The sequence below is a fragment of the Alexandromys fortis genome, unplaced genomic scaffold, assembly GCF_014885135.2.
Source record: "Alexandromys fortis isolate MF-2015 unplaced genomic scaffold, M_Fortis_MF-2015_v1.1 scaffold_157, whole genome shotgun sequence".
Taxonomy (NCBI): Eukaryota; Metazoa; Chordata; class Mammalia; order Rodentia; family Cricetidae; genus Alexandromys; species Alexandromys fortis.
In genome coordinates, this window is record NW_026068041.1 from 1,252,726 (window position 1) to 1,265,598 (window position 12,873).

The following is a 12,873-nucleotide window of genomic DNA, read 5'->3' on the forward strand; positions in this document are numbered from 1 at the left end:
CCCCTCCCTCGTCAGCCCAAAGAGCAATCAGGGTTCCCTGCCCTGTGGGAAGTCCAAGGACCACCCACCTCCATCCAGGTCTAGTAAGGTGAGCATCCAAACTGCCTAGGCTCCCACAAAACCAATAGGTGCAGTAGGATCAAAAACCCATTGCCATTGTTCTTGAGGTCTCAGTAGTCCTCATTGTCCGCTATGTTCAGCGAGTCCGGTTTTATCCCAGGCTTTTTCAGACCCAGGCCAGCTGGCCTTGGTGAGTTCCCAATAGAACATCCCCATTGTCTCAGTGTGTGGGTGCACCCCTCGCAGTCCTGAGTTCCTTGCTCGTGCTCTCTCTCCTTCTGCTCCTGATTTGGACCTTGAGATTTCAGTCCGGTGCTCCAATGTGGGTCTCTGTCTCTGTCTCTTGTCTCCTTTCATCGCCTGATGAAGGTTAATCGGAACAGCGTTTTGTTTTCAATACCATGCATACTGTTTCTAGGGTGAAGCAGCCTGGTAAGACTGGGGACTAAGCAATTCCTATGGCTTGGGGCTATTGCCCAGTGCAGCCTGACTCAATTCCTCATGACTTGAGGCAAATGCTGTATGTTACCCAACATTGTATTACACTAGAAGCAGAAAGCACAGAGCAAGATGTGAAGCCATGCAAGGAAGGGCCGAGGCCCTGGAGGGTGTCTTTCCCTTTTCTCTCTGCTGGTCAAGCCTTTCCTCCCACTTCACCCAGCTCTGCAGTGGGTGAGCCCAAGGACACAGGCTACACAGCGCTGACTGTGTACGTCCGCCCACAGTACAAGAGACACTCCTGTCTGGGCACCTTGACAATAGCTTGGGGGGCGCTTTTTTAGTCTTAGCTAATCAGAAAGTAAAATGGCCTCTCCGTGGAATGTCCCCTCGTAAGTATGAGTTATATAGGTAAGGTTGGCATTTCTTCCATTTTCAGAGGTTCCCCCACACACTGGGATACATCATAATCTTTTCTTTCATTTTGCTTATTAATTTAGGGTCAATTTCTTTTTTTTCCATGTGTTGTGGCCTCTCTATCTCATGTGTTGTTTGTGCCCATGAATGTGTGTAGGGCCCAAGGGCGACCTCTGCTGTCTTCCTCTGTTGGTCTCCAATTTGCTTCCTGGGCCAGGTTCTCTTGCTGAACCCAGAAATCACTGGAGCTCGCTTGGCCAGGCTTGCTAGCCAGCTGGAGAGGCAACTTATGACCTCCAAGTTTTTAGGGGTTCTGGAGATTGAAACTTCCATCCCCAGTGCTTTAACCACGGAGCCAGCTCCCTAGTCCTCATTTTGTTTTCTGGCAATGTTAGGGGTGGACCATGGGGCCTGGTGTACACTAGGTGATTGCCTACCCTGGAGCTATGTCCCAGCCCAAAAGCAGATTTCTCAAGTTCTGGAAAAAACTTGGCGGCAATCTGTGTCTATGTAATAGCCCAGGCTAGCTTGGAACTTGCTGTGCAGCCCAGGGTAGCCTCAAACTCGCCGCCATCCTGATGCTTCTACCTCCTGAGTGCTGGGATTATAGAACACCGCCTCTGCTTGGCTTATGCAGTGTAGGGATGGATTGCAAGACTTTGTGCATGCTAGGCTAATGTTCTACCAACTAAACGACACCCCACCCCACCGCTGCCTGCATTTGGCTTTTTTCTTTCTTTTCTTTTTTCCTTTCTGTTTTTATTTTTTAAGACAGGGTTTCTCAGCCGGGCGATGGTGGCGCATGCCTTTAATCCCAGCGCTCGGGAGGCAGAGGCAGGCGGATCTCTGTGAGTTCAAGACCAGCCTGGTCTATAGAGCTAGTTCCAGGACAGGCTCCAAAGCCACAGAGAAACCCTGTCTCGAAAAACGAAAACAAAAACAAACAAACAAACAAAAAAGACAGGGTTTCTCTGAGTAAGCCTGGCTGTCCTAGAACTCATTCTGTAGACCAAGCTGGCCTGTCTACCTCATAGAGATCTGCCTGCCTTTTCCTCCTCAGTGCTGGGATTAAAGACATGTGCCGCCACAGTCCTGGTGACTTTTTCTTTCTTTTTTTATATATTTATTTATTCGTGTGGATGCATACATGTGCCATGGGGCATGCATGGTCTGTGGGTTCTTGCCTTCCTCCTCATCCAGACAGGGTCTCTTATTACTGCTGCTGCTGCACTGCATACCCGAGGCCTGCTGGGCTGCGAGCCTCCTCCCTCCCCCCATATTGAAGGAGCATCGAGCTTACAGATGTGTGTCCTGCATCAGGCTTCATGCTTGTGTCACGAGGCTTGAGCAGCTAGCGTTTTTACCCTCTGAGCCATCTCCTCTTCTCACCCCTAGTCACTCTCATCATCCAAGAATCCCCTTTTCGCCCCCCCCCATACGTTTTTAGACTCTTGCATGGCGTCTTCTCTGGCCTTGGAACCCCAGCTCCCCTCTTTCTGCCTGGGCAGGGCTGAGAGAAGTGCTGCCAGGCCAGCCTTGGTGTTCTAGGCCTGGTCAGGGGCCCTCAAGTCGGGCAAAGGTCCCTCCAGACTAGACAGGCAGGGCCCAGTGTGCCAGCATCTCTGTTGAGCTCCTATGCTAACTGCTGGCTGCAAGGAGACATGGTGTCCGCCCAGGTCTGCAGGGGCAGCCACTTTCTGGTCACGGCAGCAGGAAACTGCTGAGGTTGCCAGCGCTGCTCTAGCTTCCAGGGAGAAATCCTTGAAAGGTGGCCGTGGGAGGTGCCTCTGCCACTCAGTGACTGAGGCCATCACCGAGCAATGCGACCCTCTTCTGTAAGGCTGAGATAGTAACAGGGTCACTAGGAGAAGCAGATGAGACAAAGGCAGCTTGTCACTGCTTGATCTCCACTTTATTGGCTGAGGCCGAGTCTCCCACATGGAGACTTACTAAAAGTTCCCAGTTCATCTTATTTTATATGATACAGCACTCAGCTTGTTCAGATTAGGGGCAACGAGATGCATGCGTGATGAAGGACCATGGTCCCCTATGGAGCCCAGAGTCTGACAGGCCCATGGTTTCCTTGGAATAGAATGGGCCAGGGAAGAGTGGGCAGGCCTCAGACAGCGTGGTTAACCCCAGCAGGTCTGGGCTACCCCAGCTGCCTCTGCGAGGGGCAGGTGTGCAACCCTTTGCGCGTGAAAGGCAGGCTCCCAGATAAGGGGTAGTGTGTTGCTTTGTTTTGGTTTGTGGAGACTGGGTTTCAAAGTAGCTTTGGAGCCTGTCCAGGAACTGGCTCTTGTATACAGGCTGGCCTTGAACTCACAGAGATCCGCCTGCCTCTGCCTCCCGAGTGCACCACAGCCCTGCTTAAGGGGTGGTGATTCAAGCAATCTCCAAGACGTGATACCTGTTGGGCCCCAGGATCTGAGGCCACACTTGACCTAGTGTTTCCCGACAGGCCCGGGGGATGCTACAGAACCGCGTGGTGCTATGGAAGGAACAGTCGGAGGCCAGCCGCAGCCCATCACGTGCCCACTCCCCGGGGCTACTGGGCCCGTCACTGGGGCCGCCCTACCCCTCGGGCCGCTTGACGCCCACCCGGCTGGACATGGTGAGGCCCTGGCCGCCCCCGCCGCCCTTCGCGCCCCCGCCGCCTTTCGCTGGGTCCTGGGTACCACCGCCCTTCATCTGGAGCCCGCCGCCCCCTGCACCCCCGCTCTACGCTGCGCCCCTCGCTCCCTGGCGCCGGGGGGTCGCCTCTGCGCCCCCGTGGTGGCCCTTCCGTGTCCCCAATCCATACGCCGACCCTTGGGACTGGGGTTGGGGTCGGGGCTAGCGAGGCTCCGCCCCTCCCGCCCCACCCCCTGCCCTCTCCCCTCGCAGCCCCCGAGGCCCCTGGGAGAGTATGGTTCCCCCCGCAGCCGACACGGCTCCGGCTCCTACGGCCCCGAGCCGGCCGAGGCGAGGTCCGCGTCCCAGTTGGAGCCAGACCGCCGATCACTGCCCCGGACACCGTCGGCCTGTGGGTACCCCAAGCACAGAGGTGCAGGGGGCGGGCCAGGAAGAGGCTGGAGGCTGGGCTGCAGCAGGAGGGATGAAGGATAGACTGTTGGGAGAACTTTCACTCATCGCCCCTGCAGCCTCGCTCTACACCAGCAGCACCCAGCGCTCACGGTCCAATTCCTTCGGCGAGCGCCTGAGCGGCGGGGGTGCCAGGAGAGTCCGCGCCCTAGTCTCCCACTCGGAGGGTGCCAACCACACGCTACTGCGCTTCTCGGCTGGAGACGTCGTTGAGGTGCTGGTGCCCGAAGCTCGGAATGGCTGGCTCTACGGCAAGCTGGAGGGCTCGTCCGCGTGAGTGGAACCCCAGGGTCCGCGCTCCACCGAGATTTCCAGGCCTCCCTGGCCCCTTCTCCAATTCTCGCCCTGCCTCCGTCTACTCAGCCACTCCTGGGGTTGAGAAGAGCCTTGGAGAAGGGGACAAATGGGATGGGCAGCAGGCTCTCAGACTCGGCAAAACCCCACTGCCTTCATGTCTTCTGTGTCCCCGTGCGCGCTCTTGTGCGCGCTGAGGTGCAAGGAAGGTCTCTCTGCCCGGCATTGCACAGCTCACAGCCCGAAGAACTTACACGATCTGTCTGTCCTGCACACTAGTGTGGAGGGGGGAGAACCAGACACTCCTCGTGTCCACACAAATGGGACTGGTGGTCCTCTAGGGAGTGTGCAGGGCTCTGGACTCTGCAGGAGGGGACAGGGTGTGGCTCAGCTTGCCACTCTCTCAGGACTTAGGAAGACATAAATAGAAGCCAATGTGTGAACCCTGAAGGGCCAAGAGGTGACAGCTGGGAGCACTCCCACAGAAGACTAGGGGGGGTGAATGACAGGTTGTAGGGAGTTTGGGGGGGATCCAGGTGGAAATATGTGGGAGTAGAAGACAGGAGAACTGAGTGGAAGAGACTGAGTAGGATGTGGGGTGTGAGCACCTTATATACTGAGGGGAACTCATGGGCGGCCAGAGGAGGCCCGTGGGTGACTGCCCAGGTGAGTGATGGGTGGGTGAGCAAAGGTGGGCCTGAGGGAGCTAATGTGACTTCTAGTTAAGGGTGTAAGTCGATGGATTGGTGCCCTGTGGGCCAGGAGCAGAGGTGACCGACGGCTCCTGCCATTCAGAGCCACATCACAGCACATACGGCTTGCAGAGCCTCGACACAAAGCCTACTGGATACCAGCAGGGTGGAGGTCAGGGAAAGGGTCTCCTCCCTGGGCACGGATGGTTACCTTGGCCACTTTTGGAGAATATTCTCCCAGCATCTGCTGCCCAGTCCCATGGGCTTCCTGAAAGATTACGGGGTACCAAGTCTGGTGGCGAGGGACACTCATAACTGTGCCACTCACTAGCTGAGGCCAACCCCAAACTGGTCTGAGCACTGTGACATGGAGATATGACCTGAGGCCCTGAACAGCCTGCTGGCCAACTTAGATGCCAGCTCCTCTCCTAGGAGCCTCAGCCCCTGCTGGGATGTGAGGTTTCGTGTCACAGGCTCTGTTAGGTCTTGACTACCAGGAAAGCCATGTTGGTGGGGCAACCCAGGCCACTGTCTGAATCTGAGATGCCCTCAGAGCCCAGTTTGGCTGCCGCCCTACTTACTTGGCCATGCTCAAGGGGCCATTTCTGTCTGCCCTACAGGAGTGGCTGGTTCCCTGAGGCCTATGTGAAACCTTTGGAGGAGATGCCAGTGAACCCCATGAAGCCTGTGACCCCCGTGAACTCCATGGCCCCCATGAGCCCAATGAATGAACTGCCTTCCAGGTACCTTAGTTGGTGGGTGGGGCCCCAAGGGTATTCCTGTCCCTCCCTCCAGGGGACATCTATGAGATAATTTATCACATGGGTCTGTCCTCTTTGGCCTCTGGAGACCGGTGGCCCATATTCCCCACCTCCTAATGAAGGCTGTTGTGTGCCTCCGACAGTCATCCCCCCCCCCCCCCCCCCCGCAACAGCCCTGCCCAGCTTCAGGCCCAGCAGGTGGGAGGGGGCACCAGGCCGGGCTGCTTTCTCTAACTCAGGTCCTACCCCCTCCGGGGAAGCCACAGCCTTGATGACCTCTTGGACAGGCCAGGCAACCCTGCAGCCTCATCAGACTACTGGGATAGCAATTCCCGCTCCAGGACCCCGAGCCGCGTCCCCAGCCGTGCCCCCAGCCCCGCACCCACACCCTTGCCCAGCAGCAGGCGGAGCAGTGTGGGCAGCATGGGGGCAGCCACCGACGTCAAGGTCAGCCCACCTGTCCTCTGCCTGGCCGCTATGGAGTAGCCCAGCAAGGGAGACTTTGGCCACTCTTCTGCCGGGGATGGGAGGTGGGGGTGAAGGAGTGCGCACGGGGTCACTGGCCTTACCTCGCAGGGGCAGTCAGCCCCAGGCCGTGGCATTGTGCAAGGCCTAGAGTTTTCTTTGAAACCAGACTTCGGGCTGCAGTGTCCTCAAATCTAGCCCTGCAGGGCCTCTATTTCCCAGTCCTGTGCTCTCCTGGGGCGAGGGGTGGGACCCCATCTTCCCTCCGCCCCTGAACCTGCCCTCCCTTCGTGCAGAAACTTATGTCCTGGGAACACCAACCCCCAGAGCTCTTTCCACGGTGAGTCCCAGTGGGCAGGAAGCCAAATGGGAGCGGGTGACTCGAAACGGGAGGGCAGCAAGAAGCAGACGCTTGGCCAGATGCCTGGCCACTCTCCCTAGGTTCACAGACCTGGAGTCTCTGCCCCCCTCACCCTAGCCTATCCCCCACAGGGGTACAAATCCCTTTGCCACCGTGAAGCTGCGCCCCACTGTCACCAACGACCGCTCAGCACCCCTCATCCGCTGAGGCCATGTCCTCCACCGGGGCCTGAGGTGGCCCTGCACACCTGCCCAGGGCTCTTCCAGCTGACAGCCTCAGCAGCAGTGGATCCAAGATGCCAGGCGCTACCCAAGGGACCATCCCTACCCCTCTGCCCACAGCCCAGAAACTCCCTGAGGGCTGGGCCTGCAACATAGGGCAGGATGACAGGGTGGGGGCACGGGGCAGTTGGTTGCTTTCAGGGATCCCAGACTCTCCCCAGAACCCAGCCTCTTGCCTCCCATCTTCCCGCCTGTGCCCCAAAGGGAAACACCTCCTCTTCCACCCCTGTGCCCCACACAGCCCTTTTTAACTTTTGTAAATGATAAAAATAAATAAAGGAAGTGGGCACAATGGCAGTGAAGGTGTCTGATTTGGGGGCAGGGTAAGGCCTTGGAGGTGGGGATCCTCTAGGGGGACTGGAGTCTCAGGTCTGTCTCCCCTCCAGTCACTCAGGGCTCTTTAAGTTTTCAGGCAGGGCTGCACAAAAGCTCTCACCTCCACCCCGCCCCCCATCTCCAAATGCACCCCAAGGGATGGTGCCTGTTCCCCTTAGCTGGGACACAGCACCTTTGTTCCAGCCCCTCCACCCCTCACGGTCAGGCTCAGGCCTGGATTAGCTTTATCCAAGAGAAGCCAGGAGCCCCTCCTGGAATGTGACCTGGGGCTGGGGAGGGAGCAATGGTGTAAGGAAGTGGCTTGACAGGCCTGGTCTCTTCAGGGTACCACTTTGCCCCCAGCCCCAGATTACACCCTCTCCCCAAGGCAGGGCTTTGTACCCCTGTTGGAAGGACCTGGGAGGTGAAGGAGGGTCTCCTTGCCCTTTGTCCCACTGGGTCAGCCCTGCTGGCTCCTGGTCACTTGTGCTCAACTCCCTTACTGGTAAAAGCCTCTTAGCAGGGGTGGGATGAGGGGACTCTAAGTCCCAGGCCTGGGGAAGTTGTTTATTCAGCCGGAGTGCAGCCATAGTAGCCAAGGCTGTAGGAATCAGTATCTTCCAGTCTCACGGAGCTCGAGGAAGCCCCTCCCTGCAGGCCTCAGGAGATGTGAGGCTGGACCCTAAATCCAGAGTCAGGTCTAGGTGAGTGTGCGGCGAGGGCTGTCAGGGGCCAGTTTCTTGTCTCTGTGTTCATAGCCATGGAGGGGGGCAAGTAAGAAAAGTCAGAACCTGGAGTTGGGGGAGGGCAGAGTCCTGGGTGTCCCTGGGGAGAGGTCCTGGAGGGCTTCCCTGGGCTTCCCACCCTCCTGTTCCGTGGCAGATGCCATAGGACTTGGGAACCCCTGCCTAGGGATGGAGGGCCTAGGTTGTGAACTGCTGGGGCTCAGGTCTCTCTTCCAGAGCCCTTTCCTCTTCCCCAAGGTTTCCAGCTGGTGTACAGGTGCTCACTCAGCCATCCTACTGGTGGGTAAACTGAGGCTCAGCCGGGAGAGGAGACTTTACAGGGCAAACTCCTTCCAGAACGGGAAGGACAAGCTGCACCAAAGGCTGCTAGGACGAGGCCAGTATGCCCTGTTGTTTTAATCTTGACTTATTCCTGGTCACAGAGGAAAGTTAGGACAAGCTGGAGGGCCACTACAGCTGGCAGCCACCCCACTGGCTGATTGGCTCGTCTGTTCACAAACTTACATGTATTCATGGTGACACTGACAGTCCCCTACACACACACACACACACACACACATACACACACACACACACACACACACACACACACACACACACACACACCCCACAGTGGCTGCTGGGCTCTGGCATTCACTGCACCCCTTCCCCTGCCATTACTAGGTCCCAGGAGGTGAGAAGCCCTAGCGAGGAACCCTTGAAGTCAAGCATCCACTCACCCTTCACAAGCCTTTGCAGGAAGGTGGGAAGACTCGGGGTGACCTTCCTACCTTGCTGGCTCTATAACCCTGAAAGGGCTCCATGGGTGGCGTGGGGCTGTTTCTCCTTGCAGGTCTCAATTCATTTCTCTACAGCACCCACCACTGCCTTTTGTCCCCCCTCTTTCCCAGCAGAGGTAGAGGCAATGGGCGCTGGCGGCCCGCGACGGGGTGCAGGCCCCCCAGATGGTGGCTGGGGCTGGGTGGTGCTGGGCGCCTGCTTCGTGATCACCGGCTTCGCCTACGGTTTCCCCAAGGCCGTGAGCGTTTTCTTCGGAGAACTCAAGCAAGACTTCGGTGCGGGTTACAGCGACACAGCCTGGGTGTCCTCCATCATGCTGGCCATGCTCTACGGCACAGGTCAGCACTCCTCCCAGAGCACCTGGGGTAGAGGCGCTAGCGCCTAAAGAAGCACCGCCCCGGTCTCCGCCCCTACCTTCAATGGGGAACACATGGAAGCCTCGGAAAGAGTGGGTAGGGCACACAAATGGAAGTGGAAACCCGCTCCTACTGCTGGCCTGGAGGGGTTGGGTTCATTCCTGCCAGCAAACCTACACTGGGCGACATCAACCCGGCCCCAATGCCGGAGTGTTGGGAGGGTGGGAGCCTTCAGGAGGATGGTAGTCTTGGTGGCAGGCAGAGGCGAAGAGTGGAAGCCATCCTTCCTACTTTGGTTCTGGGCTCTCAAGAGGGTAAGAGATGGGTGGCCACTAGACAGACAGACACACAGACACACACACCACCCTGTCTGCCCAGTCAAGCTGTGTGACTCAACCATAATGCCCTCTCTTTGTCTCTGAAGGGGCTGGGGTGGGGGAGAGTTAAATACCCATTCAAGCTCTTTCAGATCTCAGAGGGACAAGGCAAGACCTGGCGCATTTTCTGGAGGGGAGATTGGTCTAACCTAGACGATGACCCTATTCTGCCCACAGGCCCCTTGTCCAGCATCCTCGTGACGCGCTTTGGCTGTCGCCCGGTAATGCTGGCTGGCGGGCTCCTGGCTTCCGCGGGCATGATCCTGGCTTCCTTTGCCTCGCGCCTTCTGGAGCTGTACCTGACGGCTGGAGTGCTCACAGGTGAGGGCACCCAAGTCTCTCCCTGCAGGAGTGTGGGTACGAGTCGGGAGTCCCTGCTGCAAGTTTCTCAGTCCCCAGTTTCCCTCAAAGAGGCTGCCCCTGAGTCTCCTGGCTCACTCTCCCCGTTTCGGACTTATCCTCCTGATCCCGGCCCAGCCTGGCCCTGCCACTGAGGCCAGAAGGGGCACTCCAGCTGTGTCGCCTCGCCCGCAGGCCTGGGCCTGGCCCTCAACTTCCAGCCGTCGCTCATCATGCTGGGACTCTACTTCGAGCGGCGACGTCCCCTGGCCAACGGGCTGGCAGCGGCGGGCAGCCCGGTGTTCCTGTCCACGTTGTCGCCGCTCGGCCAGCTGCTGGGGGAGCGCTTCGGCTGGCGCGGCGGCTTCCTGCTGTTTGGCGGCCTCCTGTTGCACTGCTGCGCCTGCGGGGCCGTCATGCGGCCACCACCAGGGCCTCCTCCCCCACTTCGCCCAGATCCGGCGGAGGACCGCGCGCCCGGCGGCGGCCGAGCTCGCCGCCGCCTGCTAGACGTGGCGGTGTGCACCGACCGCGCCTTCATGGTGTACGTAGTCACCAAGTTCCTGATGGCACTTGGGCTCTTCGTGCCCCCCATCCTGCTGGTGAACTACGCCAAAGATGCAGGCGTGCCTGACGCTGAGGCCGCCTTCTTGTTGTCCATCGTGGGCTTCGTGGACATCGTGGCACGGCCGGCGTGCGGTGCCCTGGCGGGCCTGACACGCCTGCGACCCCACGTTCCCTATCTCTTCAGTCTGGCCTTGCTGGCCAACGGGCTCACGGACCTGATCAGCGCTCGTGCGCGCTCCTATGGCACCCTCGTGGCTTTCTGCATCGCTTTCGGCCTCTCCTACGGCATGGTGGGCGCGCTGCAGTTCGAGGTGCTCATGGCGACCGTGGGTGCGCCCCGCTTCCCCAGTGCGCTGGGCCTGGTACTGCTCGTGGAAGCCGTGGCTGTGCTCATAGGACCGCCCTCTGCCGGTGCGCACCGTAGGAGAGGGGTAGCTAAACCTGGGAGTTGTTAAGGGAAGCCCTTAAGATCCACCTTCCAGGGATGAGGGGGGAGGCAGGCCCCTTTGCTGGAAAGCTTGGTTGGTGGACTCCCTTTATTACTAGGTAGTTCCTCCTCCAGGGATCACCCCCAGGGATCACCCTCAGGGGGTGAGGATGGAAAAGCCAAAGGTCAGTCTCAAGAAGAAATACACAAATAGCCAAGCATCTTACATGTCAGTCTTCTCAAGCAGATAATATAAAGGCCTTGTGCGAGAGGGGTAGGGGAACAGGTTAGATTCGGAAGCTTAGCCCGAGTTGTGGATCCGGATCTGCCCCTGCAGAGAGCTAACCTGTACCGAATGTGTGTGGATGCTTTAGTTCAGCCAGCCTGTAAGCCAGAACAGGAAATCAGCCCTGACTAGGGGCAGAGAAGGGGTGCTCAGATGACAGCTGGAGAGGAGAGGTGCTGATACCCCCAGCACCTGTCTGCCAAGCCTTCTGTTCATCCTGGAATAGTTCAGCGGGTGAGGGCACAGTGTGAAGGGCTGGGGGCGGGGTTGCTGGGGGGAAAGAGTCACTGTATAAGTGAGGGCTGAGCTAAGACAGGAAAGGTAGAGGTGGGGACCTCGACATCTTCCTGAGTTGTCTGATTGTCCCGAGGCTCCAGGCTTAAGTGAGAGAGAGGCTTCAGGAATGAATAGCAGAGCCCAGGCTGCAACAGAGAAGAATAAGCTGCCATTTTTTCCTTCAGAGCCAGCCAGATGGCAGAGTGGCCCAAGCAAGTTTTCTCTTCCTGCTTAACCCAATAAGAAAGGCAAAGCCCCCGAGTCAATGTGTGGGTGCCCTCTCTCAAGCCCACCACCCCAAGAGCCTCAAAGTTGGCCCTCCTGGAAGCCCAGGGACCACCTACTGTTGGGTGGACCTAGTAGGAAAGAATGCAGGTCCAGTGTAGGGCACTCCAAAACTGCATATGGCTGGAGACAGGACTGGCTGTGAAGTCATAGTCATCAGGAAACTTCCCGAAGACCACAGCTTGGTGTGGACATGGGAACAGTCTAGAATGAAGCCCATGGAAGAAAATACAGTGGAGACTGGGCATGTTATCATGAGCTGTCTTAGCACGGGTAATGTCCTGAGTTCAGTCCCCTACAACAGAGCTAGAGATTTCTCCATATATGGAGATACCGCGCCCAGGAAGGGATATGAGCCCTCTTTTCCGGAGCACAGAGCTGCACTTCCCAGCCTGTGCTCAGGCGCCTCACCAGCTCAGTTTGGACAGCTTGCAGATCCTGATGAGGATGCTGGGCCAAACCCCTATAGACCAGGTCCAGCTACACTGCCACCCTGACACCCACAAGTGGAACAGGTCACTGTAGGCTTGCATTGATGTGGAGGGGGAACCTCGTAGACTACAAAAGCATCTTCAGAAACATTAGATTGAGGTTCAGGGAGGGAAAGTGACATTCTGGGCCTCACGAGAAAGGATCCATGTGGAGTTCTGCATTTATAATCAGGAATAAAGAAAGGCAGGGCATATGTGTATCACCAGCAAGTGCTCCCCCAGTTAGACAGTTAGAGAAGGCCCTGACAGGTTGACACGGCTCCCCTCCCCCTCCAGGCCGCCTGGTGGATGCCCTGAAGAACTATGAGATCATCTTCTACCTTGCTGGCTCCGAGGTGGCCTTGGCTGGAGTCTTCATGGCAGTCACCACCTACTGCTGCCTGCGCTGCTCTAACGATACCCCATCAGGTCCAGCAGCTGAGGGAGGAGCCCCTGACACGGAGGATGTGGATGCTGAGAGGGACTCTGAGCCAATGCCTGCCAGCACTGAGGAGCCTGGCAGCCTTGAGGCTCTGGAGGTGTTGAGCCCCAGGGCTGGGTCCTCGGGACCTGAACCAGAGGTGGAAACAGTGTCTGGGCTGGGTCATGAGTTTGTGTAGACATTAGGCAGATGAGGGCCTGGCTCATGGGGAGGCAGCCTGGGGTTATCCACTGGGTACCCCATCTGCCAGGCCATTCATTCATTCCCAGTGAAGTTGTGGGCTGACGGGAGCACGTTGATAAAGGAACTCTATCTACTGAAAGATACATCATGTTCCTGTGCCTGCCAGGGCGG

At 57.9% G+C, this 12,873-nt stretch overlaps 2 protein-coding genes across 4 annotated transcripts in view; both read left to right on the forward strand.

Moving 5' to 3' along the window:
• The window catches only part of Baiap2l2 (BAR/IMD domain containing adaptor protein 2 like 2), a 30,726-nt gene extending 23,592 nt beyond the window's left edge, over positions 1-7,134 (forward strand). Inside the window, exons 8-14 of one of the 3 annotated variants that reach the window (XM_050165528.1) lie at positions 3,377-3,529; positions 3,802-3,940; positions 4,059-4,272; positions 5,606-5,728; positions 5,986-6,193; positions 6,508-6,551; positions 6,704-7,134. In XM_050165528.1, coding sequence (XP_050021485.1) covers positions 3,377-3,529; positions 3,802-3,940; positions 4,059-4,272; positions 5,606-5,728; positions 5,986-6,193; positions 6,508-6,551; positions 6,704-6,779 — 957 coding nt within the window. In that variant the 3' untranslated portion in view covers positions 6,780-7,134. The remainder of the gene's footprint in view (positions 1-3,376; positions 3,530-3,801; positions 3,941-4,058; positions 4,273-5,605; positions 5,729-5,985; positions 6,194-6,507; positions 6,552-6,703) is intronic. The other 2 variants (XM_050165529.1, XM_050165530.1) reach the window with 2 other exon arrangements.
• Positions 7,135-8,818: 1,684 nt separating this feature from the next.
• On the forward strand, positions 8,819-12,817 carry Slc16a8 (solute carrier family 16 member 8). The gene is made up of 4 exons (XM_050165776.1): positions 8,819-9,032; positions 9,605-9,748; positions 9,962-10,744; positions 12,375-12,817. Exons 1-4 carry the CDS (start codon positions 8,819-8,821, stop codon positions 12,695-12,697), a joined length of 1,464 nt encoding a protein of 487 aa, XP_050021733.1. The 3' UTR covers positions 12,698-12,817.
• Positions 12,818-12,873: the final 56 nt, after the last annotated feature.

What these genes read in the sequence shown, in the direction of transcription:
- Slc16a8 (XM_050165776.1), top strand. Translation starts at nt 8,819, where the DNA reads ATGGGCGCTGGCGGCCCGCGACGGGGTGCAGGCCCCCCAGATGGTGGC. An exon ending in GGCCATGCTCTACGGCACAG is followed by an intron (nt 9,033 to 9,604) that starts GTCAGCACTCCT and finishes TTCTGCCCACAG; the next exon opens with GCCCCTTGTCCAGCATCCTC. An exon ending in GACGGCTGGAGTGCTCACAG is followed by an intron (nt 9,749 to 9,961) that starts GTGAGGGCACCC and finishes CCTCGCCCGCAG; the next exon opens with GCCTGGGCCTGGCCCTCAAC.